Source organism: Mustela nivalis, assembly GCF_964662115.1.
Source record: "Mustela nivalis genome assembly, chromosome: Y".
NCBI classification, from domain to species: Eukaryota; Metazoa; Chordata; class Mammalia; order Carnivora; family Mustelidae; genus Mustela; species Mustela nivalis.
In genome coordinates, this window is record NC_139041.1 from 28,486,890 (window position 1) to 28,514,153 (window position 27,264).

At 34.3% G+C, this 27,264-nt stretch overlaps 1 protein-coding gene and 1 pseudogene across 2 annotated transcripts in view; both read left to right on the forward strand.

The window, feature by feature from the left end:
• The window catches only part of LOC309856874 (putative protein FAM10A5 pseudogene), a 352,871-nt pseudogene that overhangs the window by 156,794 nt on the left and 168,813 nt on the right, over positions 1-27,264 (forward strand). The window lies entirely within an intron of this gene.
• Positions 2,550-17,697, forward strand: LOC309856885 (eukaryotic translation initiation factor 1A, X-chromosomal). The gene is made up of 7 exons (XM_082718689.1): positions 2,550-2,731; positions 4,587-4,670; positions 7,075-7,178; positions 8,240-8,290; positions 13,925-14,006; positions 14,990-15,081; positions 16,709-17,697. Exons 1-7 carry the CDS (start codon positions 2,716-2,718, stop codon positions 16,712-16,714), a joined length of 435 nt encoding a protein of 144 aa, XP_082574815.1. The 5' UTR covers positions 2,550-2,715; the 3' UTR covers positions 16,715-17,697.

Below are 27,264 nucleotides of genomic sequence, written 5' to 3' on the forward strand. Positions count from 1 at the left end.
AAAGCCAGAAGTCAGGGCATTGATAAATTCAAACTGCAACTTAATTAATTAGTTAATTAATTATCTTAAAAAGCTGTTAAACAAATACTCTGTATTAGCAAACTGATAGTGAAAAAGATATTAACACTCCCATCTAAACAAAAGCTAGAAGATTTGTTAGCACTTGCCCTGTGGAACTTGTTTAAGGGAGTCCAAGTGGGTGAAAAGACAAGACAGTATTTCTTCATAGCCTATATGAAGAAATAAAGTTCTTTGGGGAGCCTGGGTTGCTCAGTGGGTTAAAGCCTCTGCCTTCAACTCAGATCATAATCCCAGGATCCTGGGATGGAGCCCTGCATTGGCCTCTCTGCTCAGCAAGGAGCCTGCTTCCTCCTCTCTCTCTGCCTGCTTCTCGGCCTACTTATGATCTCTGCCTGTCAAATAAATAAATAAACTCTTTTAAAAAAGAAAGAAAGAAAAAGAAAGAAAGAAAGAAAGAAAGAAAGAAAGAAAGAAAAAGTTTTTTGAGACTAACTTTATTTTATTTATTTATTTATTTATTTTAATTGGGGCACTGAAGAAATTATATGCACGTATCTACCCTATGCATATTGGTAGGATCAGGATAAAAGGTCACAAAGATAACTGATGCTTGAAGATCCCAGAGAAAATTGACAATGGGAAACTTCACAATAGCATGGATCAGGCTAGGGTCCTCCTCTGTATAAAGTTATGGCCCTTGTATTGGGTTCAGGATTGTTAGCTCTTTTGTTTGTTTGAGAAGCTAAAGTATTATTACTTGCAAGGCCCCTGTTTGACCCTTATTGCAATTGATGATGAATCATAGAGCATAGGAGCTCCCTTTCTGGTTTCCCCAAATCCATATTACTGGGGTTTCTCTTTATTTTCACAGTGGAGAAGATAATCTGGGTTGGGATAAGATTTTTGTTTTGAATTGAAATTTCAAAACACTAGATTGAAAGAAAAAAAAGAGAGAGGACTATAATCGGCAACAAAAGCTGGGGTATTACTATGGCCTTTCATAAATTAAGTAGAATTATTTTACTTCTATTATAAAATAAAACGATTGTGAAAGAATACATATTTGTACACCCACAAATTACAAGTCATAGATAAAATAAGTGAATTTTTGAAAATACAAACTACCAAAAATGTGTCAAAAAGAAATAGAAAATGTGACATGGTTACATTTTGAATGTAAAATATTCAAATGTAAAACTGTAATCAGTAAAGAAAAACGTCCATAAAATTGATGAATCTAGCTTTGCCAGATTTGTGAATTCTACCAGTCACTGAATAAAATAACTTATAAAAAGTGGAAGAGGATGGGAGCCTGGGTGGCTCAGTGGGTTAAAGCCTCTGTCTTCAGCTTGCATCATGATCCCAGTGTCCTGGGATCAGCCCCACGTCCCAGTCTCTGCTCGCCAGGGAGCCTGCTTCTCTCTCTGTCCCTGTATGCCTCTCCAACTACTTGTTATCTCTGCCTGTCAAATAAATATATATTTTTTTAAAAAGTGGAAGAGGAAATATGACATTATTCAATGATTAATGTGTCAGCATTTTCTTGATTCCAATGCCAGATAAAAACATTACAAAAAAGTATATGGTAATGTCTACTATTAACACAGATGCAGATACTCTCAACAAAATAGTAGCCACCTATTAAATGATTATGTATCATAATCAAGCGGAATTTCTCCTAGGATAATTTGTGGCATAGACATCTTATGCATTTCTTCAAACCTGTATTTATTGTAAAGTTTAGAGGCTGAGTTTAAGTTTTCCTCTATTTAATCTCCGTTCCTTCTTTCATATTTTATCTAGGATTAGTACCTCTTAGATTTTCTGCTGAGTGTTGGTAAAGATGAGGAAGGCTAAAGTGTCTGTCCTAATAAGGTTTACCACGAGGCAAGGAAGACGAAGTTTGAAAAGGTTCTTTAATGCATAGCATAGTACTTATGTCAACAGTACTCTAAGTTCAAGTTACTAAGGGTCTAGATGTTAAGAGAGTCAGCTGATAACTATGTGAAGTGACAGAAAGGGTTAGGTAAAGTTATGGCAGTCATATTTCAATACATAAATATCTCATTAACACATTACACAATGTTAAATTTAAACTTACACAAAGTTACTGTGCAATTTTACCTCAATTTTAAAAGCAAAAAAGTAGTAACAAGAACATCGTACAAAGGGTGTCTTGTCTTTCTCAAGTACTACGAGGTGGTTGAGCATGGGAACAGGACTTGCTAAAATTTAGATAAGAAGAGTTAATGTGTCAATTAACTCGTGAAACTGGGAGACACGATAAAGCAACAGACTTCTGGATTCAGTTAGCAGAGTCTTTTGAAGAATTGCGCTTCTTTTCAGCTCACAGACCTTGCCTTTGCAGAATTTTTATTCTTGTTTTGAAGTCTTTCAGTGTGCTTCTCTCTTACTCGGAGAACCACACGTCCCTAGCCTACGCAGGCGCAGAAGCAATAGGGCGAGGACGTCGATCTAGTCTGGTACTAGGAGGCAAGGAAAAGTGACGTAAGCGGCCATAACGCAGTTTCCTTTTCCCGCTGTCGTACTTCCGGGGCGACTTTGTGGAGCTTGGTCCAAATTACTGTATGTCACGGGCTGCGATTACTTCGTCTTTTACAATCTTGGGAGGAGTAGCTGCTGTGCCACCTAAACCAAAGAAATTGAAAGCACCGGGAAGTAGCAGTCACCGCCATGCCAAAGAATAAAGGTAATTAATATGCGGCTAGCCAAACCACCTTTCTCCCCGGCCCGCTGCCCTAGACGCAGATCCGAAACCAGGCCCCATGACCGTTTTTCCTCCCGGAGGAGACCTTGCTTAGCAGAGGAACTGGGACGTTACTCCCGTCTTTCAGTTAGGTCACACTGGGGTGGAGCGGACGCCATTATTGTAGGGCCTAATGCGGGAGAATGTGGATTTCTGCTCTGCATTCTCGCCACACTAGCCGGGGCGCATTATGAATCTGTCGGGGAGACGTGCCCGGGACAGCCTGGGTTTCCTAAGTGTAGCATTTCTGTCCATCGCGACACTGTTCTTGAGTGGTTCTTAAGTTTAAAGGGTGTTTCCTGCTTTTTTGACTACCAGATGTACTGTTTCCCTAAAGACACTTTACTATTGTTGAAGATAAAATCTCTTCTTTGTAAACAGTAGGTGACACCCTGATAGCTATATGGTTTCGTGTGTGGTGCTTCACTTTCGTCCAGCCCTTCACAGTTTAACACTTTTCCAGAAGACATTTTACATATTTTTCAATTTCTCAGGCGTCCTTTCCTATAACATAGACTGGAAGTAAAGGTTTTTATCTATTCTATTCTGAGACAAACAGTTAAATTATTAGATTTAGTAAGTGTACTTTCAACTGCCAAGTGGGAAAACTAACCTAAATAATACAACATTTGAAGTATACAACATCTTTCATAGGAAATTATTCTTCATGCTGTATAAGAATGCATAACATAGTAAAGCCAGATGGATAAGAAATTGTTCAGGTGTACCTACCTTTTACTATAACAGAATAATGGCAGATTGAAGATCATACTTGCACAGTAGTAAGGTAGACATTTTTAAATTCTATTTGGAGAGGAAATTTTTGTTTCACACTATTCCCATGGGTCCATTATCACTGCTACTTACAGTCTTTCTCCAACTTACTGGAAATGATTCTTTTTGTGGTTTAGGTTATGGAATGGGAATAAAACGCTATGACGAAAAATAAATAAATAAATATTTTTTAAAAGTAAAACTAAAATAAAATCACATAGCATGTGGACTTATAAAAATTTTTAAAAAATAAAACGTTATGACGCACATCTTTATTACGTAATAGAAAGCCTGAATGAAAGAAAGTTAATACTATATTCAAATACATTCCACATTAGTTCAAGCAAAAACTGAAAGATATAAATTAATTGTGCTTTTAAATTTTTAACATGGTATGGTTGTGGCAAGGCACTATAGAATCCTGTTTTGTTAATGCAAAATAGATTGGTATAGTTCATATGGAGTCTAAGGAAATACATATATGTTGTAGCATTTGTGGAATAATCTTGAATTTAACATAATAATTTAAACAAGTTGTCAAAATAAAAAATTAACTATGTTAAAATGTTCTCTAGGTCTGTGATTATTGATATGAAAGGGATACTTTATTGACTATAATTAAAATACGTTATAGAAGAGAATGTTTGCAATCCTATTTTTATTTGGAAAAGAAAGACAATAAAATTCTAATAGTCATCTCTAGTAATGAAATTTTTTTTATGTATTTTTATGTCAGAAAAATCCAAAAACAAATGTCAAATAAGTGTGTGGTTTTATTATATGTTAATCTAGTAAACCACCAGAAGGAAACCACTGAAAAATTTTAAGTGTAATCAACTAGATAACCAAGTTATATAAATTTTTAAATCTTTTAGAATTCCGTTAGTGTTGTAGTGCTATTTAAATGATAATATTTTTCCCTAAGTGATTTTATATATAAGCCTTATCTCACCTTGTTTGATAACTTACTGTATGGAATCTAGACTATTACACTTAATTTCTTTTTTACTTTTAAATCAACTAGGTAAAGGAGGTAAAAACAGACGTAGGGGCAAGAATGAAAATGAATCTGAAAAAAGAGAATTGGTGTTTAAAGAGGATGGACAAGGTAAAAATTTTTAACTTACTAACATCTTTTTTTAATTAGTCTGAATTTCAGTGTTTCACCTGAAAAAGGATCTCAGTCATAATCCTGAGCATTTTGCCACCTCATTTATAGTGCCCTACCCCACCTCTCCAAAATTTGTCTATTCAATAACCAATTCTATACCAGCTTTGGCATTTTTGTAAATATAGTTTTAATTCTTTTGTGAAAAAGAGCTAGCTACAACTAAGAGAATTTTATGGTTTAGAGCAAATTAAAAATAGCATCATTTAAAAACATCATACTTTATTCTTAACTATGGATATTTTTGAGGAATATATTCGACTTTTGGGCCCTTCATTCTCTAGTGATGCTAACACGTAATCATAAAATGTAATAAAATAAATTATTGATTAACCCTGTTGGATTAAGGAAGGCCAAAGTTACAGAAAATGAGTTTTAAAAAAAGACTGGAAGTTATTTTTTCTCCACTAAAAAAAAAAAATTAAACTCTTCAGAAAAATTGGATATGGGTATAACAGACATTCTCTAGGTAAACTTTTTTACAGACATCTAATTCTGTAGTAAGAGATTTTATCCCTTAATACGTCAACATTATTTCCTAAGAATAAGGGTTTTTTTTCTTTCATAATTACAGAATTATTACAAGAAATTTAACTTCAGCATTTATGCTATTATAATTATAAAACAAATTTCCACTTATAAGTCATAAAGATAAAAAGTACAACGGGTTATAATCAATAGAAATAAGACAAGAAAAATTATGTGTTACTTTTTACTGTGTAGTGCTCTCCATTGTATTAGCCCCTGACTGTATGTTGCTATTTAAATTAAGTGAAATTCAAATTTTGAGTTACCATATTATTCAGTTCATATGTATGCTACCATCAACAGAAAAGCTCTATTGAATGGCTCTGATTTATTTTTGTAATATATATTCACATTTCTTTACTTGTCCGTAATTTCTGGCACCTTATAGCAAAACCTTATAGTCATGATATACATGCAAGCCACTAGAAAGTGAGCATTTTTATTGTGTATATAAAACATGTTTTCTATCTAAAGACAGTTACTAGGCACCTGGGTGGCTCAGGGTTAAGTCCCTGCCTTCGGCTTAGGTCATGATCTCAGGGTCATGGGATCCGGCTCTCTGCTCAGCAGGGAGCCTCCTTCCTCCTCCCTCTCTGCTTGCCTCTCTACCTACTTGTGATCTCTCTCTCTCTCTTTCTCTGTCGAACAAAATAAATAAAATATTTTTTTAAAGATTTTTTTACATTTTAATTTATTTGTCATAGAGAGAGAAGCGAGAGCAATAAATAAAATATTTTTTAAAAATAAATAAATAAAGACAGTTACTTAACCTTTGTCTTGGTTTCAGGCCTGTTTCCTAATTTTTTTTTTTCTTTGCTATCTTATTTTTCTCATCTTGAAGAAGTGGAAGCTTAATGTGTAATTTCAACCATGTATTCAAATTTACCTGTCAACTTAATTATAAATTATAATTAGGGTTAGTTCTTAGTATAAACTTTAGTAGTGTGAAGATTTTGTAGTAATTATTTCCTTCTTGTCACTCTCACTTCTGCTGTTTTTGTTTAAGTCTAGAAGAGACTGCTCCATGTTACTAATGCTCTTATCTTACCAATATTTTCTGGTGGCAGTAGAATAAGGTGGCTTCCTGAAGAAGCTTGCTTTTGGAAATACTTTAAACATTTGGCGTTTTATCTTGGAACATTATTCTTGTTATAGATCTTTGGAAGAATCACCAAGTTATTCTAAAGTAAATATTATTAATAACTAACTTACTGATTTTTTTACTCCTAAAGTTTCTGAAGGAAAGAAGAGCCAAGATTGGGCTTCTAGCCAAATGTGAAAATTGATAAACCAGGATTACACTTTACATTCTAGAGTGAGCCATTTTGATGTCTAAAAATAGAGCAGTCATAAAGATAAAACAGAACTGATTTCTCATAATTAAATAAAATTTTATATTAATGGAGATAGCATGTCATAGAAATGGCATTTGTGACCTTAGACACATCATCTGTAGGCTTTCGATGACTCTAAACAAAATCTAATTAAAAATAAGGTAATAAAGTGTGCAAGTGTAGCTGGAAGAGGTTGTAGAAATTGTTTGTCAAATGAGTTCTCTGATTTGCTGGAGTATAGTTACAATATATCAGATATTTTAGAGTTACATGTTAGATATATTAGAATATCACCTTCAAAGAACCCTTTCTTGATAAAATATTTAAGCTTTTTTGTTGATGAAGCTTTATCCCTTTTTTTAAAAAATTAGTTTAATCTAAATTGAGCAGTAAAAGAGGCTATTAAATGTATGCTAATTTCAGTTACTATCTTTTAACAAATACTGAACAGTATTTCATATTCTTCCTCCTCAACCCCTCAGAGTATGCTCAGGTAATTAAAATGTTGGGAAATGGAAGATTAGAAGCTATGTGTTTTGATGGTGTAAAGAGATTATGTCATATCAGGGGGAAATTGAGAAAAAAGGTGAGTATGGAGATTTATTTCACTTTCATCCAAAATTTGCTTTTTTAAAAAAATAACTCTACTTTAGCTATGTAAGGGCAAAGCAACTTACTTCGGTATTTTCCTTAAGATTTCAAATAATTGTTTTTAGACTTTGTAATTAAAAAAAATACAATCTTTAGTGATAATTTATATAATAGAAGATTATATGTACAAAGAATTGTTTCATTAATATTGTATTTCTGCCACAAATGTTTACTCTGATTATAATTTTGATGAAACAGACAAATCTAGTCTACAAAATAAATGGCCTGTACTTTTAAAAAATATGTTATGTCAGGAAAGAGAAAAAAGCTAGAGAATTAAAAGAAGACTAACAAGACTGCTTATTGGTACATGTTCTTTGACTGGATTTTGGTTTGGGAAAGTGTATTAGGGAAATTTGAAATTAGATTATGTTAAGTAATAGTATTTCATTCCTTATCACCATAGTTCAGACTTATTACTCATGTTAGTTAAAAGTTCCTTCATCTCCGATTTTATAATTAAAAATTTTTGTTTCTTCTGTTAATATGTCATTTTCCAAATAAATGCTGGGTTTAGAGCCTGTATTTTTGTAGAATGGTAACAGAGTGGCTATTAATGTAGGTGGTGGCTGATTTTTGTATATTTTGAGTAACTGAATATTACTTGAGTGGATTGTGATTAAAAACCTCTAATGTCAAAAAAAAAAAAAAAAACCTCTAATGTCCTTGGCACAAATGATCCTTCTGTGATTTTTAAACTACTTAAAATTATTAATGTTTTAACATCGTAAATTAGAAAATTTGAAACTAACTCTGCTGTATAGTATAGTTCTTTTCTTAGTACAGTAAAACTACATATAACTAGATTAATTGTGCCTCTCTATATATGTTTATAATATGTGCACACGCGAAGTATAGTATATATGTTGTTATTTTTCACTGTCTTAGAAACTTTCTTTCCACTCAGGATGAATATTTATGTGGAAAGAATGGTTTAACATTCTTTTTATACTTGTTTTTGATTAAATATAATATGCAATAAATTTTCTTTTATAGGTTTGGATAAATACCTCAGACATTATATTGGTTGGTCTTCGAGACTATCAGGTAACAAATACACTTAAAGTTATATTGTGTTCTTTTATTTAATAAGCTATTAATGCTTAGAAGATACAAAATAGACATTTGATTAGTTCTAGGCATTTATGCCTTCTTACAATTCTATTTTCAAAATAAATTAAGGACCATTTGTGTTCATGATTATAGTATTTTCCTAATTCAGAATAATTCCCACAGAGATTAATGATGCATGTATGTTATGAGAAGACCTGCTCATTCAATACTGTCCTTTATGTATAATTTTTCTTTTAAATATAATATGCATACATAATCTCTTATAAATTTGGATAAATACCGGAGATTAGTCTGTTCTCATTCTTTTTAACACCGTTATATTCTAGGCATTACGCTATTCCAGGGATTATGGTTCCCAAATGCCAGTCTGCCTGAAATATTTTTTTTTAAAGATTTTGCTTTTTAATTTGAGAGAGAGAGAGCAAGGGACAGCATAATTAGGGAGAGAAGAAGCAGCCTCCTCACTGAGAAGGGAGACCAATTTAGGGTTTAGTTCCAGGACCTTAAAATCATGATCTGAGGGGCGCCTGGGTGGCTCAGTGGGTTAAAGCCTCTGCCTTCGGCTCAGATCATGATCCTAGGGTCCTGGGATCGAGCCCCACATCAGGCTCTCTGCTCGGCAGGGAGCCTGCTTCCTCCTCTCTCTCTCTGCCTGCCTCTCTGCCTACTTGTGATCTCTATCTGTCAAATAAAATAAATAAAATCTTTAAAAAAAAAATCATGATCTGAGCCAAACGCAGATGCTTAACCGACAGCCATGCAGGTGCCCCTTGGTCTGTGAAATACTTAAGTGGAGTGACCTCTTCACTTTGGTGTGATGAAATGAGAAGATATAAAGGTGTTGAATGGTTTTTCTCATGAAGCTAAATTCTCAGTTTTCTTTTTTAAAAATATTTTTAAATTTTTCTGAAATGAAAATGATAGTCTGTATCATGGTGATTTTTATTACGGTTTTGTCAAAACAAAAATTTAATAATGTTCTGTTGGGGTCTCAGCAGTTAATTGTTTTTTACTTTTAAACTTAAAGGTCTTGAAGTCCATGTCTGAGAAATACTGCTGAATAAGTTAAACCTTTATTCTCCAAAAGTTTTACAGGACAATTATAGAAAGATTAGGCATGAACTCATATATAAGGTATAAATTTGATATGAGCACTTAGGAATGAACATAATTACCCTCTATAATGTCATCCTTCAGATTATACACAGCCTGACTCTAATCCATGAACTTTCAACATATTGGAACTCAAAACTATATATTTAATCAAACTGTGAGCAAAAGTATTGCTGTTTTTATACTGTTATTTTGTAGAGTTTTCTTTAAATAATCTTTCAGATCCAATTGTTTGAGTCTTGTATTTCCTTGTTACTCTTTTATATAATTCTATTTATTATGGTAAGAGGCATATGGGTGAAATCATATGGAATTTCTCTTTGACAGACTTATTTCACTTAGCATAATACCCTCTAGTTCCATCTACATTGTTGCAAATGGCAGGGTTTCATCCTTTTGTCGGTTGAGTAATATTCCATTGTGTGTACACACACACACACACACACACACACACACCACATCTTCTTTATCCATTCATCTCTTGATAGATCCTTAGGCTTTTTCCATAGTTTAGCTCTTACAGATAATTCTATAAACATTAGGGTACATGTAGCCTTTTAAATTCATATTTTTGGGTAAAATACTAGTACTGCAATTGCTGGGTGATAGGGTGGTTCTGTTTTTCATTTTAAGGAACCTCCATACTATTTTCCAGAGTGGCTGCACAGTTTGCATTCTCACCAGCAGTATAAAAGGGTTTCCCTTTGTCCACATGCTAACCAACATCTATTGTTTCCTGTGTTGTTAAACTAGACATTCTGACAGGTGGAGTTGGTATCTTATGGTTTTGATTTGTATTGCTCTGATAATGAGTGATGTGGAGCATCTTTTCGTGTGTGTTAGTCATCTGGATGTCTCTGTGGAGAAATATCTGTTTGTGTCTTGTGCCCATTTTTTTAAAAAAATTTATGTATTTATTTGACAGAGCACAAGCAGGGGGAGTGGGTAAGGATGAAACAGACTTCCTGATGAGGTGGAAACCCCATGCCAGGCTCAGTCCCACAACCCTGAGAACATGACCTGAACTGAAGTCAAACACTTAATCAGCTGAGGCACCAGGGCACCCCATCTTCAACCCATTTTTTAAATAGATTGTTTTTTGTCTGTTTTCTAATTTAAAAGTTCTTTATATATTTTGGATACTAACCCTTTATCAAAAATGTCCTTTATAGGTATTTTCCCCCATTACAGAGGTCACCTTTTAGTTTTGTTGGTTGTTTTCCTTTGCTGTGCAGAAGGTTTTTTTTATTTTCATGTAGTCTTGGTACTTTATTTTTGCTTTTTGTTCCCTTGAATCAAGAGATGTAGCTAGTAAGAAGTTACTATAACTGATGTCGAAGAAGTTACTGCCTTTGCTTTTTTTCTAGGATTTTTATGGCTTCAGATCTCATATTTATGTCTTAATCCATTTTGAATGTATTTTTATGTGTGGTGTAAGAAAGTGGTTCAGTTTCATTCTTCTGCCTGTGGCTGTCCAATTTTCTCAACACCATTTGTTGAAAAGACTTCCTTTCTCTGTTGGACATTCTTTCCTGCTTTGTTGAAAATTAGTTGACCATAAAGTTGAAGGTCCATTCTGGACTCTGTATTCTGTTCCACTGATCTATGTGTCTATTTTTGTGCCAGTACCATAGTGTCTTGATGATCACAGCTTTGTAGTGTAGCTTAAAGTCCAGCTCTACTCAAAATGCCTCCAGTGTTAGTTTTTTTTTTTTTTTTTTTTTTTTTTACTAATAAGCAATGGTATTTAAATTTTATTGAGAGAAATGAAAGAGATACATAGAGCATGCTATAGTTATGATTTAAGTATGTAAATTTTTTTTTAATATTTACATTTTTTTTAATATAATTTTTTATTTTTTATAAACATATATTTTTATCCCCAGGGGTACAGGTCTGTGAATCACCAGGTTTACATACTTCACAGCACTCACCAAAACACATACCCTCCCCAATGTCCATAATACCACCCCCTTCTCCCAAACCCCCTCCCCCCACCAACCCTCAGTTTGTTTTGTGAGATTAAGAGTCACTTATGGTTTGTCTCCCTCCCAATCCCATCTTTAAATAAATGATCCAGTGTTAGTTTTGTTCTTCTGTTTCAAGTTTGCTTTTTCTGTTTGGAGTCTTTTGTTGCTCCACACAAATTTTAGGATCATTTGTTCTAGGTCAGTAAAAAATGCTGTTGGTATTTTGATATGGATTGCATTATACATGTAGATGCTTTATGGTAGGATAAACATTTGACCAATATTTGTCCTTGCAATCCATGAGCATGGAATGTCTTTTCATATCTTTGTGTGCTCTTCACTTTTTTTGATCAGTTTTTTATTATAGTTTCTAGAGTACAGATCTTTTACCTCTTTGGTTAGGTTTATTCCTAGGTATTTTGGGTTTTGCTGCGGTAGTAAATGGATTCCGTTTCTTGATCTCTATTCCTTTGACTTATTATTGTTATACAGAAATGAGACAGAATTTTCTCTGTTGATTTTGTATTCTCTAACTTCACTTAAATTATGTCTCAGTTTTAGCAGGTTTTTGGTAGAGGCTTTGCGTTTTGTACATAGAGCACCATGTCATCTGCAAATAGTGAAAGTTTGAGTTCTTCCTTGCTGATTTGGATGCCTTTTATTTCTTTTTGTTGTCTGTTATTGCTGAGGCTGGGACTTCCAGTATTGTGTTAAATAGAAATGGTGAGAGTGGACATCCTTGTTTTTGTTCCTGACCATAGAGTAAAAGCTCTCAGTTTATTCCCCATTCAGAAAGGTATTGGCTGTGTGTCTTTCATAGGTGGCTTTTGTGATATTGATTGGTGTTTTCCAAATCTATTTTGTTGAGGGTTTTTATCAAGAATTGATGTTATACTTTGCCACATGCTTTTTCTGAATCTATTGAAATGATCATACGGCTCTTATCCTTTCTTTTACTAATGTAGTACATCACATTGATTAATTTGCAAATACATTGGCTAATGTATTCTTAGGGGTCACGTGGCTGGCTCAGTTGGTAGAGCATGTGACTCTTGATCTCAGCATTGTAAGCTCAAGCCTCATGTTGGGTGTTGAGATTACTTACAAATAAAATCTTTAAAAAAATTATTCTTGAGTCCTTTTTTTTTTTTAATTTTTTATAAACATATACGGTATTTTTATCCCCGGGCTACAGGTCTGTGAATTGCCAGGTGTACACACTTCACAGCACTCACCATAGTGCATACCCTCCCCAACGTCCATTACCCCAACCCCCTCTCCCTAACCACTTGAGTCCTTTCTGATGCTATTGTAAATGAGATTGTTTTCATGTATACTTTTTCAGATAGTTTACTGCTAGTTTGTAGAGACACTTATTTTTGTGTTTTGATTTTGTATTCTGATACGTACTGAATTCATTTTTGTATCAACTTTTATAGACTGAATCTGATCATACATTGATTTTTTTTAATATTCTTTAATAAAAACTTGTGATCACTTTTTAAACATGTATCATTTTTACACATTTTAACTTTATAGAAACCTCAAAAGTGGTAAAAGAATAGTTACTAAATTTCTTTTATGGACAATGAAACCAGAATTCTTAAAGGATTAATATTCTAAAGAGAAGGTAGTAGCCAAGGTCTTGGATGACTAGATGTTCTGATCTTAATCTTTTGTGAATAATTTTGTGTTGTCACTAGCAGAATCATTCATATGTTATAACAATATCACCATTTGCAGACATGTTAGAAATGGAGAATATTAGCCCAGTCTCATATCTGCTGACTCCAAATTGGAATAAACAAAATCCCAATGTGTTTTCTATATCCTTTGAAGTTTGTGAAGTGGTGGTTTATAGCACACAGCAATTACAGCACTGTGATCATTTCAGTTGACTTTCTTAGGGTCTTTTTTAGGTCCATTGTAAGCCTTAAAACTCTAAATGAATCAGATTCTTTAAAATGGTGAAATATGAACATTTAAAAAATGCACTACAGTTATCAGGGATATTTGCATTGGGAAACAATCAAAAGAGCTTTTTTAAATACAGGATTTTGGATATCATCTCAGGTCTGTCAATCGTTAGGAGTCATAAATATCTTTTTAAAGCTCTCTAAGTGATTCCAGTAGGTTAACTATCCTAAGAACCACTGAATATAGAAAGGTATGTTAATTTTCTTGGGTCATCATACCATTGTTGGCTTTGAGTTGCAGTGTTTAAACTAAAAGGGATCCCATTACACCTTTCTTTTTCTTTTTTGTTTTTTTACTTCTTTCTTAGCATTTTTATTTCTCTTATTAAGTGAATAGTGTAAGTAATTTTTCTAGGCTAAATCATTATTTGGTAATGCATGTAAACTTCCTACTTGTTTAAGCCTAAGAATTTTTTTCTTTAAGAAAGTAGAGAGTAGGTGAAGAAAAACAGGACAATTTGTGAGTTTTTTTCTTAATATGTTAATTCGAAAGTAATTTGTGGGACATTTTGGGCTATTGGTTTGAAAATTATTTGTTTATCTCTAAGGATAACAAAGCTGATGTAATTTTAAAGTACAATGCTGATGAAGCTAGAAGTCTGAAGGCATATGGCGAGCTTCCAGAACATGGTAATATCAAAGTTACTGTATTTTTTGGTCCTATGATATTATTTGTTGGTGTTTAGATGAAGCCATTTTGATAGAATTTTATCTTGTTTATGTATTGTTTGTGTATGGACTTACAAAATTAGTTTTTAGTGTGCTTGTCATATAAATCATTTTTTGATACCTTACAGTTTAATACTTTAATAATAAATAGAAATCAGTTTCTTAAAAATATTCTTTTGGTAGTATCTATTAAAGAATACATTATTACAGTGTTTTCAATGATTTTCAAGAAATTATTAGTTTTCAGCTAAGAAAGGAAAACAGTTATGATACTGGTGTTGATTTATATAGGAAAAATATGCTCACTTTCTCTTAGCATAGTAGTCTCCGATAGAGTTCTTTATATTTTAATAATCATTTCTTTCTAATGGCAACAGTATTGCATTTTGATTGTAGTAATCATGAATATATTAAAATAAGCCCTTCATAACATCAGAGAGGTATTGCACTACTACCTAAGCTCATACTTTTCACTTAGCAGCTACTTTATTTTACATTTTATTATGAAAACACAAGATTTTTACATAAGTGTGAGATTTCTGATGAAATTATTGACATTTAAAGAAATGTTAAAATATATGAGTCATTACTTCATATTTCACTTTTACTGGGTGAGGATAAACATGATTTGACCTGCTTCATGTACACTACCTTCATTAACAAAATACACTGCCTTTTTTTTTTTTAATACACTGCCTTTTTAAACAAAATCTTCATTGTAATGACTTAACACTTGTTATTTCATTGTGAATTCACTTTGTGAGGTACGTTTTTCTGCAGTAGTAACATTTTTCTTGTAATGAAACATTGGTTAAATTGAAATATCTCTTCTAAGAATGTTTTGGGTAGTTTAGTATTTTATTTTTATTTTTGTAGTTTATTTTTGTAGTCAAATTACATAATAATATCTTGAATATATAGAAGTGTATTTATTATGTCTTTAGCTAAAATCAATGATACAGATACATTTGGTCCTGGAGATGATGATGAAATCCAGTTTGATGATATTGGAGATGATGATGAAGACATTGATGATGTAAGTAATAGACAAAACCTTGTATTTTTTTGTTTGCTTTGTTTGTGAATTATCTACAGAGAAACAAGGTCTTTCCTCAGCTTTCTTTAATGTAGGAGTGTTGAACACTTTAAGCATATATTAAGACCACTGCATGAATTTGAATATTCATTAATATTCAGAAACCAGGTAGTCAGATGTCTTATACTTTTAAAAACCTTATAATCCTTTGAAACATTTCTTTCTAAAAGAGCATTATTAGCTCTAACAGTGGACAATCCATAGTGAAAACTTGCTTAAGTGAGAATGTCTGTAGAGACAGCTATTAAGAAATGCAGCAGTTTGAGAATGTGCCTTCTCCTCAATGAAATATTAGTAGGTTAACAGAAGAGTCTTATTTGAACCAGCTTGCTCAAGGATTGAAATTGCAACATACTCTAAAATGGAGGTCTGTTGTCAAGTTATATATGGGGATTATATTATTTTATCAGATATCACTGTTTTGTGGAAAATGATTGCTTTCTTACTAATAAAGCTTAAGTGTAACAAAAGTAATAAATGTCTCACTGTTCTGGTTTTATTTTATTTAAATAAAATTCATTTTGATTTTCTTAGAATGTATATATGAAGTAATTAGGATAAGTTGAGCACCACAAGCGATACTGATGCTCATGCCACATTGGTAGTCACTGATCTAGGAGCAGGGATCTCCAGATCTTTCAATCACTAACAGACACCTTTATTAAGAGCATTTTCAGACATTCGCAGAAGTTGAGAGTTTCTAATGTCAAGTGGACACTGTATGTACCAAGATTAGACAATTTACATTTTCTACACTTGATCTATCACATCAGTACTTTTATTCATTTATAGATCCATATTTTTAATTGATCCATATTATTTTTAATATATTTTCAAATCATTCAGATTACTCCATGAGTTAAAGAAATATTGAGTACATACCTCCAATGTAGATTTTTACCAGATTTTTTTTTACCATGCATTTATATGCTTTTTTAAACATGAAATAATATATAAAAGTTGTGTACATTTTAAAGCATACCCTAGAAGTAGGAAATGAACAAGGATGAGAAATATTGTTCTGCTATATTTTTCATGTACTTCCTTTGGAGGGCCTGAGCCAGAGGATTCTTATGACTAAATTAATTTTTTGACAGTAGAGTGATTATTTTCTGTGCCAAAACTCAACATACAGTTGTGTTGTATATTAAGTATATTTGAACATTGTGACACCTATGGTGGAATTGAAGGCTGGGTGGGAGCTGAACAGTAGTGTGTATGTAAATATGAAGAGGAGATTTTGGTTTAGTACTACAGTTTTCCATTTTTAAGATTGCCACATGTCCATTCCTACTTGCAAAATATAAGATCTATAGTCACTAGCTTGAGAAGAAAGAAGGTGATTCTAAACTATATTAAGAACAATGGTATAATCTACAACATTCTCAAAGAGTTCATACTTACTGGCAGCAGACAGGAATTGAGAAAAATTCTGTATGTACTTGAATTTTTCATTCTATCTTCCATAGAGTATAAGGGTCCTTAATATGTAGTAGATGTAATAGATGTATTATTGTATTGTAAGAATTAATTTTTTCCATTAATTTCATGTTCTTTTTGCTTACAGATCTGAATTGAACTCAGAGTTTGTGAAGATTATTCTACAGTTTTGATTTTGGCCAGCACCTGTTACGAAGACTAAAACTTTATTTAGTATGAATTTAGTTTGTTAAGACATACTGATTTATTTTCATTGTTTTAAAGTATTATATTTCTCTAAAAACTGATGAAACTGAATTACTTCAAGTGAAAATTTAACGCTTTATTCATTCATTGTAATTGAATTTAGGAATAAAAGACTACAATTATAATTCACTGCTGTCAAACAACAGAAACAAGTTATTCCCACGACTACTTTATTCTAGTTAATAGGTGTTTTGAATAAATTGCCTTATCATTTTTGATAAAGCCTTGTTCCAACTAGTCTGTTTGCAGTCTTCTCTATATTCTAGTTATCTAGATGTTTTCTAAGATTTTTGACATTGTTTAAGAAAGGTAGAAGTCAAGAAATGGAGCTATATTTGTATTTATGTACCCATATGTATTTTTATACTAAGCTTGATAAAAAACATTCTTCTCATTTTATGTTGCCACCATCATTAAAAAAAAAAAAAAAAGCTTTTCCAAAATGCAGTTTTTAGAACATGGGCTTGAAAAACAGTTTTCAATTTGTTAGATTATTAGTTGCAAAAATTCAGTGTTAGGTGACCTAATTATTTTTACATTGGAGGTATTGACATTTAGTTGATAGTATTTTTACCTAATGTGTATAGAAAATTTCTCAAGAAAAACTTTTGATGTTAAAATAAGTACAGCATTTTTTTTATTTTACAGAGTAGGTTGTGTTAAATGTGTCACTTACTGTCAAAAGTCATATGCATTGTGACCCATATTTTTGGGCTTTCTGAACAATTAAATTACAATATATAAACGAAAAACTAATTTTATAGTAAGTTCTGTTAAACTAAGCCCTTCTTAAAGCCTTATCTGGGTTTTACCAAAGGGAAAGAAAGGAACCACTACTAAAAAATACAATAAAATGTGTTGTTGAGTACACTTTGTCCTTACTTTGTGTTATTGATGTATTTTATTGTATGTACCAACTTTCATATATATTTTACTAGGAATTTAGATTACAACCTTACTGTTTGACATTTTTATTTCAAAATTATCAATTCATAAGGTAAAATTAAGGATGAGGCTAAACACTACCTACAGTTAAACTTTAACACAACTTCAGTGGAAAAGATTCAAGTAGTTTGTAAAGCATAGCTCTTAGTTTTTCAGCAGTGAGACTTAATGTAAAAAAAAAAAATACACTTTCAACTGGTTACAAAATGATAAATATAAGAAATATAAAGGAGGTTTCACATGGTTTCATCTCTCTTTACCATAATTTTACTTCCTAAGTGTGACATCCTGAGCCAATTCCAATGCCAGAATACACACATAATTAAATCTAAAAATAAGAATTGAAAATGCATAAATGTAGTTCATGGTTTTTATTCTTTGAAGTTCCTGAACATTTATGTAGGAGAAATGTATCTGAGACTGAGGACTAATTTAGAATACTTCTAAGAAACTAGCTCTGAAGAATTTATATAGGGATTGTCCTCAAGGGTGATCAAAACTTGCCAAAACATGTAACTTTTTGTAAATAAAAGTATATTGAATTTACATATCCTCCAACATTTTGCCAAGGATGTCAGAACCTCTCTATATGACACAGTTCATGTTAGGTAGAGAGCCACTCAAAACATCTTTTTTCCTACATACTTCCTCTACCAAATACAGTTTATCTAAAGAATTTCTTTAAGTTCAATTACCCTGCCAATTTGTGTTTGCTAATTGTTAATGGTCCAATTGTGCCCTCCCAAAAAATTCCCTAACCTCTAATAATGATATTCCTATTAGAGGAGTGGCCTTTAGGAAGTTTTAGGGTCAGTGCTAATAAAAAAGACTTAGGGGGTAACTTCCAACAGAATCCAAACCATCTGGCATGCTTATCATGGACTTCCAGTTTACAGCTGTGAGAAATTTCTGTTGTTTATAAGCCCTCCGTCCATAGTATTTTCTTACATAGCCTGAAAGGATCAAGATTCTGATACATATTTTTTCCTTGCTTGTCAGGAACACCCCAGCATAGTGTTTCATCGTGGAAATTACAAAATCAGAATTACAGGATTAAAGTTGTAGCTCAGGTATAGCATTGCATGGAAGTTATTTTAATAAATTTCATGTAGGAATTTTCTAGGTATATAATTATATTTCAATTAAGGAATGGAAGTAGAAATGAAAAGCTGTTACATTCTGTGATTTCCACAACACCATGGTATAGTTTGGAAAGGAAATCAAAATATTGAAAGCCAAGAAAAACAACATTAATAGTGATGTGGCACTGAACAACCTTTGTTAAGAGGTTATGCAATGATTTGTAGGGTTGCATTTTCATGCACTATTTATTCCACTTGTATTTAGAGTAAAAATACATTGTATGTTTAGAGTGGCTAGTAATCCATTTGTGTAGAAAGCCTGGAGACAGTTGACTGTTGACTTTCTTTTTTTAACCAAACAAAAGAAACTCAAGTATTCTATAAACTGTGCCTTATGATGGGCAATTTTGTACCTTATTAACAAACGACCATTGGGGATCGAGCTAAACATATAATTGCTTGCAAAATGTAATTGGTGACTTAATTCAACCTGTTTTGAGTAAGTAGTCTTTATGCTGTCAGTATTCACAAATAGGTAAATATGTTTTGCATGAAACTCTTAGATTTATTCATAAATTTGTCTATATTTTATACAGATTTTAATGACTAGTCTTGATTAATTTAACAATGAAAAACGTTATTTTCTTTTCTAATTGTAGTAAGTATAACATAAAATTTACCATCACAGCCATTTTTAAATGTACAGTTAAATGTATTAAATAGAATCACCTTGCCAAACCACCATTAACCACCATCCATGCCCATATAACTCTTTTCATCTTCTAAAACTGATATTTTACCCATTAAATGATAATTCACCATACTCATCCAATGTCCTACCGGCAACCATCGCTATACCTACTATCCTTAAGATTTTAACTATTCTAAATACCTCATAAAACTAGAATACGGGGGGCACCTGGGTGGCTCAGTGGGTTAGAGCCTCTGCCTTCAGCTAGGGTCATGATCCCAGGTTCCTGATCCTGGGTTCCTGGGATCGAACCCCTAGGCTTTCTGCTCGGCAGGGAGCCTGCTTCCTCCCCTCTCTGCCTGCCTCTCTGCTTGTGATCTCTGTCAAATAAAATCTTTAAAAAAAAAAAAAAAAACTAGACTATGGCATTTGGCTTTGTGCCTAGTTTATTTCACTTAGCATAATGTCATCAAGGTTAATCCTTGTTGCAGTTTATGTCACAGTCTAATCCTGTTTACAGGCTGCATAAATGCTTCATTGAATGTGCATACTACCTTTTTCTTACCCATTTATCTGTTAGAGAAAGCTTGGATTGTGTCCACATTTTAACTCTTGACAATAATGCTACTATGAACATTGGTATATAGGGAGGGTCTTTTGAGACTGTTCAGCTTCGTTGGATACATAATGAAACAAATTGCTGGATCATACCACAGGTTTTTTGTTTGTTTTTTGCTTTTGCTTCCAATAACTTGCAGAGCAGCAGGTGCACAATTTTACGTTCACATCAACAGTGCACGAAGGTTCCAGTTTCTCCACATACTCTCCAATTTTTTCTATGTTCTGTTTTAAAATACATATCCTGGATGTGAAGTGAAGTGGTTTCTAATTTGGATTTACATTTATGTAATTAGTTACAGTAAGCATCTTTGCAAATGTTTATCTGCCATTTCTGGATCTTGGAGAATGTCTATTCAGGTCCTTTACCCATCTTTAAAATTATTTTTAACATATAATGTATTATTTGCCCCAGGGGTACAGGTCTGTGAATCATCAGGTTTACACATTTCACAGCAGGGGAATATACATACATACACATACATACCTTCCCCAGTGTCCATCACTAGCCACCTATCCCTCCCCACAACCAACCCCCCACAGCAATCAGTTTGTTGTGTGAGATTAAGGGTCTCTTATGGTTTTTCTCCCTCCTGATTCTATCTTGTTTTATTTTTTCTTATTTACCACCCCCATACCCCTGCCCAGCCTCTCAACTCATACATGGAGGTCATATGATAATTTTCTTTCTCTGATTGACTTATTTTTCTCAGCAAAATACCCTCTAGTTCCATCCACATCTTTGGCAAATGGCAAGATGTCATTTCTTTGTTGGCTGTGTACAATACCATTGTATATATGTACCACATATATCCATTCATCTGTTGATGGACATCTAGGTTCTTTCCATAGTTTTTTTTATTGTGAACATAACTGCTATAAACATTCGGGTGCATGTACCCCTTCAGATCACTACATTCGTACCTTACGGGGAAAACACCCACTAGTTTGATCGCTGGGTTGTGAGGTGGCTCTCTTTTCAACTTTTTTTTTTTTTATTTCTTTAGGGTGTACCAGAATTCATTATGTACCACACTCAGTGTTCCATGTAATATGTGCCCTCCATAATATCCACCACCAAGGTCACATCACCTCCAACCCCCTCACCCCCTCAAAACCCTCAGAGTTTTTCAGTCCACAGCCTCTCGTGGTTCATCTCCTACTCCAAAGTGAAACCATATGATAACTGACTCTCTCTGCTTGACTTATTTCACTCAGCATATTCTCTTCCAGTCCCATCCATGTTGCTACAGAAGTTGGATATTCATCCTTTCTGATGCAGGCATAATACTCCATAGTGTATATGGACCACATCTTCTTTACCCATTCATCTGTTGAAGGGCATCTTGGTTCTTTCCACAGTTTGGCGACCATGGTCATTGCTGTGATGAACATTGGAGTACAGATGGCCCTTCTTTTACTGCATCTGTATCTTTTGGAGCAAATACCCAGGAGTGCAACTGCAGGGTCATAGGGAAGCTCTATTTTTAATTTCTTAAGAAATCTTCACATTTTCCGAAAGTGGCTGTACCGACTTGCACTTCCACCAACAGTGTAAGAGGATTCCCCTTTCTCCACATCCTCTCCAACACACGGTGTTTCCTGTCTTGCTAATTTTGGCCATTCTAACTGGAGTAAGGTGGTATCTCAAAGTGGTTTTAACTTGAATCTCTCCGATGGCTACTGATGATGAACATTTTTCATGAGTCTGTTAGCCATTTGTATGTCTTCAATGTAGAAGTGTCTGTTCACAACTTTAGCCCATTTTTTGGCATGATTATCTGTTTTGTGTGTGTTGAGTTTGAGGAGTTCTTTATAGATCCTGGATATCAGCCTTTTGCCTGTAATGTGATTTGCTAATATCTTCTCCCATTCCGTGGGTTGCCTCTTTGTTTTGTCGGCTGTTTGCTTTGCTGTGCAAAAGGTTTGATATAGACATCCCAAAAGCTCATTTTCGCTTTTGTTTCCTTTGCCTTTGGAGACATATCTTGAAAGAAGTTGCTGCAGCTGATATTGAAGAGGTTACTGCCTATGTTCTCCTCTATAATTCTGATGGGTTCCTGCCTCATGTTGAGGTCTTTTATCCATTCCGAGTTTATCTTTGTGTATGGTGTAATAGAGTGGTCAAGTTTCATTCCTCTGCATATACTGTCCAATTTTCCCAGCACCATTTATTGAAGAGACTGTCTTTTTTCACTGGCTATTTTTTCCTGTTTTGTCAAAGATTATTTGTCCATAGAGTTGAGGGTCCACATCTGGGCTCTCTATTCTGTTCCACTGGTCCACATGTCTGTATTTATGCCAGTACCATGCTGTCTTGGTGATCACTACTTTGTAGTGAAGCTTGAAATCAGGCAACATGATGGCCCCAGTTTTGTTTTTCTTTTCAAAATTTCCTTAGCAATTCTGGGTTTCTTCTGATAGCACACAAATTTTGTGATTGTTTGCTCCAGCTCTTGGGAAAATGCTGGTGGAATTTTGATTGGAATGGCATTGAAGGTATAGATTGCTCTATGCAGTATAGACATTTTAACAATGTTTATTCTTCCAATCCATGAGCATGGAATGGTTTTTCATGCTTTGTGTCTTCTTCAGTTTCCTTCATGAGTGTTCTGAGGTTCCTCGGGTACAGATCCGTTATCTCGTTGGTTAGGTATATTCCCAGGTATGTTATGGTTCTTGGAGCTATAGTAAATGGAATCGATTCCCTAATTTCCCTTTTCGTATTTTCATTGTTATTGTATAGGAAAGCAATTGATTTCTGTATATTGGCTTTGTATCCTGCCACATTACTGAATTGTTGTATGAATTCTAGTAGTTTGGTAGTGGAGTCTTTGGGGTTTTTATATGGGTCCATATAAAGAATTATGTCATCTGCAAAGAGAGAGAGTTTGACTTCATTGCCAATTTGAATACCTTTTATTTCTCTTTGTTGTCTGACTGCAGTTGCTAGGACTTCTAATGCTATGTGGAACAAGTGTGGTGAGAGTGGGCATCCTTGTTGTGTTCCTATTCTCAAAGGGAAGGCTGTCAGCTTTTTCCCATTGAGGATGATATATGCTGCACGTTTTTCATAGATAGATTAGATGAAAGGTGAGGAATGTTCCCTCAATCCTTATACTTTAAAACATTATAATTAGGAACAAATGCTGGATTTTGTCCAGTGCTTTTTCTGCATCAATTGAGAGGACCATGTGGTTCTTCTCACTTCTCTTATCAATTTGTTCTATCACATTGACTGATTTGCAAATGTTGAACCATCCTTGCAACCCAAGGATGAATTACACCTGGTCATGGTGGATAATCATTTTAATGTGCTGTTGGATGCTATTAGCTAGGATCCTGTTGAGAATCCATATTCATCAGGGATATTGGTCTAACCTTTTTTCGTGGGTTCTTTGCCTGGTCTGGGGATCAGGGTAATGTGGCTTCATAAAAAGAGTCTGGAAGTTTTTCTTCTCTTCATTTTTTGAAACAGCTTAGAAGAACTGGTGTTATTTTTTCTTTGAAAGTTTGGCAGAATTCCTCAGGGAATCCATGACGTCCTGGGCTCTAGTTTTTGGAAGGTTTTAGATCACTGCTTCAATCTCTTGTGGTATATTCCCTCTAAATCTACTTTTTTGGAGACTTTTAATGATGAATATATGTTCTTTGACAAATGATTTTTGTGTGTCTACTAAAATGATCACACAGTTCTTTCTCATTGATGTGAAGTATCAACATTGATTGGTTTGGGAATATGAACCACTCTTGCAACCCAATAATAACTAAATACATACATACATACATACATACATACATACGCACATACACATAACTCCCAAATGGTCATGAATATTTTTTTTAATTTTATTTTTTATAAACATATATTTTTATCCCCAGGGTTACAGGTCTGTGAATCACCAGGTTTACACACTTCACAGCACTCACCAATGCACATACCCTCCCCAATATCCATAATCCCACCCCCTTCCCAAACACCCTCCCCCCAGCAACCCTCAGTTTGTTTTGTGAGATTAAGAGTCACTTATGGTTTGTCTCCCTCCCAATCCCATCTTGTTTCATTTATTCTTCTCCTACCCACTTAAGCCTCCATGTTGCATCACCACTTCCTCATATCAGGGAGATCATATGATAGTTGTCTTTCTCTGCTTGACTTATTTCGCTAAGCATGATATGCTCTAGTTCCATCCATGTTGTTGCAAATGGCAAGATTTCATTTCTTTGGATGGCTGCATAGTATTCCATTGTGTATATATACCACATCTTCTTGATCCATTCATCTGTTGATGGACATCTAGGTTCTTTCCATAGTTTGGCTATTGTGGACATTGCTGCTATAAACATTCGGGTGCATGTGCCCCTTTGGATCACTACATTTGTATCTTTAGGGTAAATACCCAATAGTGCAATTCTGGGTCATAGGGCAGTTCTATTTTCAACATTGTGAGGAACCTCCATGCTGTTTTCCAGAGTGGCTGCACCAGCTTGCATTCCCACCAACAGTGTAGGAGGGTTCCCCTTTCTCCGCATCCTCGCCAGCATCTGTCATTTCCTGACTTGTTGATTTTAGCCATTCTGACTGGTGTGAGGTGATATCGCATTGTGGTTTTGATTTGTATTTCCCTGATGCCGAGTGATATGGAGCACTTTTTCATGTGTCTGTTGGCCATCTGGATGTCTTCTTTGCAGAAATGTCTGTTCATGTCCTCTGCCCATTTCTTGATTGGATTATTTGTTCTTTGGGTGTTGAGTTTGCTAAGTTCTTTATAGATTCTGGACACTAGTCCTTTATCTGATATGTCGTTTGCAAATATCTTCTCCCATTCTGTCAGTTGTCTTTTGATTTTGTTAACTGTTTCCTTTGCTGTGCAAAAGCTTTTGATCTTGATAAAATCCCAATAGTTCATTTTTTTTTAAAAGATTTTATTTATTTATTTATTTGACAGAGAGAAATCACAAGTAGGCAGAGAGGCAGGCAGAGAGAGAGAGAGGAGGAAGCAGGCTCTCTGCTGAGCAGAGAGCCCGATGCGGGACTTGATCCCAGGACCCTGAGATCATGACCTGAGCCGAAGGCAGCGGCTTAACCACTGAGCCACCCAGGCGCCCCCCAATAGTTCATTTTTGCCCTTGCTTCCCTTGCCTTTGGCATTGTTCCTAGGAAGATGTTGCTGCGGCTGAGGTCGAAGAAGTTACTGCCTGTGTTCTCCTCAAGGATTTTGATGGATTCCTTTCGCACATTGAGATCCTTCATCCATTTTAGTCTATTTTTGTGTGTGGTGTAAGGAAATGGTCCAATTTCATTTTTCTGCATGTGGCTGTCCAATTTTCCCAGCACCATTTATTGAAGAGGCTGTCTTTTTTCCATTGGATATTCTTTCCTGCTTTTTCGAAGATGAGTTGACCATAGAGTTGAGGGTCTATTTCTGGGCTCTCTATTCTGTTCCATTGATCTATGTGTCTGTTTTTGTGCCAGTACCATGCTGTCTTGATGATGACAGCTTTGTAATAGAGCTTGAAGTCCGGAATTGTGATTACACCAACTCTGGCTTTCTTTTTCATTTGCCTTTGGCTATTCGAGGTCTTTTCTGGTTCCATATAAATTTTAGAAATATTTGTTGAATTTCTTTGAAAAAGATGGATGGTACATTGATAGGAATTGCATTAAATGTGTAGATTGCTTTAGGTAGCATAGACATTTTCACAATATTTATTCTTCCAATCCAGGAGCATGGAACATTTTTCCATTTTTTTGTGTTTTCCTCAATTTCTTTCATGAGTCCTTTATAGTTTTCTGAGTATAGATTCTGTGTCTCTTTGGTTAGGTTTATTCCTAGGTATCTTGTGGTTTTAGGTGCAATTGTAAATGGGATTGACTCCTTAATTTCTCTTTCTTCTGTCTTGCTGTTGGTGTAGAGAAATGCAACTGATTTCTGTGCATTGATTTTATATCCTGACACTTTACTGAATTCCTGTATAAGTTCTAGCAGTTTTGGAGTGGAGTCTTTTGGGTTTTCCACATATAGTATCATATTATCTGCGAAGAGTGATAATTTGACTTCTTCTTTGCCGATTGGGATGCCTTTAATTTCCTTTTGCTGTCTGATTGCTGAGGCTAGGACCTCTAGTACTATGTTGAATAGCAGTGGTGATAATGGACATCCCTGCCGTGTTCCTGACCTTAGCGGAAAAGCTTTCAGTTTTTCTCCATTGAGAATGATATTTGCGGTGCGTTTTTCATAGATGGCTTTGATGATATCGAGGTATGTGCCCTCTACCCCTACACTTTGAAGAGTTTTGATCAGGAAGGGATGCTGTACTTTGTCAAATGCTTTTTCAGCATCTATTGAGAGCATCATATGGTTCTTGTTCTTTCTTTTATTGATGTGTTGTATCACATTGACTGATTTGCGGATGTTGAACCAACCTTGCAGCCCTGGAATAAATCCCACTTGTTCGTGGTGAATAATCTTTTTAATGTACTGTTGAATCCTATTGGCTAGTATTTTGTTGAGTATTTTCGCATCTGTGTTCATCAAGGATATTGGTCTATAGCTCTCTTTTTTGTGGAATCCTTGTCTGGTTTTGGGATCAAGGTGATGTTGGCCTCATAAAATGAGTTTGGAAGTTTTCCTTCCATTTCTATTTTTTGGAACAGTTTCAGGAGAATAGGAATTAGTTCTTCTTTAAATGTTTGGTAGAATTCCCCCGGAAAGCCATCTAGCCCGGGGCTATTGTTTGTTTGGAGATTTTTAATGACTGTTTCAATCTCCTTACTGGTTATGGGTCTGTTCAGGCTTTCTATTTCTTCCTGGTTCAATTGTGGTAGTTTATATGTTTCTAGGAATGCATTCAGTTCTTCCAGATTGTCAAATTTATTGCCGGAAAGTTGCTCATAGTATGTTCTTATAATAGTTTGTATTTCTTTGGTGCTAGTTGTGATCTCTCCTCTTTCATTCATAATTTTATTTATTTGGGTGCTTTCTCTTTTCTTTTTGATAAGTTGGGCCAGGGGTTTATCAATTTTATTAATTCTTTCAAAGAACCAGCTCCTGGTTTCGTTGATTTGTTCTATTGTCTTTTTGGTTTCTATTTCATTGA

What these genes read in the sequence shown, in the direction of transcription:
- LOC309856885 (XM_082718689.1), top strand. An exon ending in TTGGTCTTCGAGACTATCAG is followed by an intron (nt 8,291 to 13,924) that starts GTAACAAATACA and finishes TTTATCTCTAAG; the next exon opens with GATAACAAAGCTGATGTAAT. An exon ending in TGGCGAGCTTCCAGAACATG is followed by an intron (nt 14,007 to 14,989) that starts GTAATATCAAAG and finishes TTATGTCTTTAG; the next exon opens with CTAAAATCAATGATACAGAT.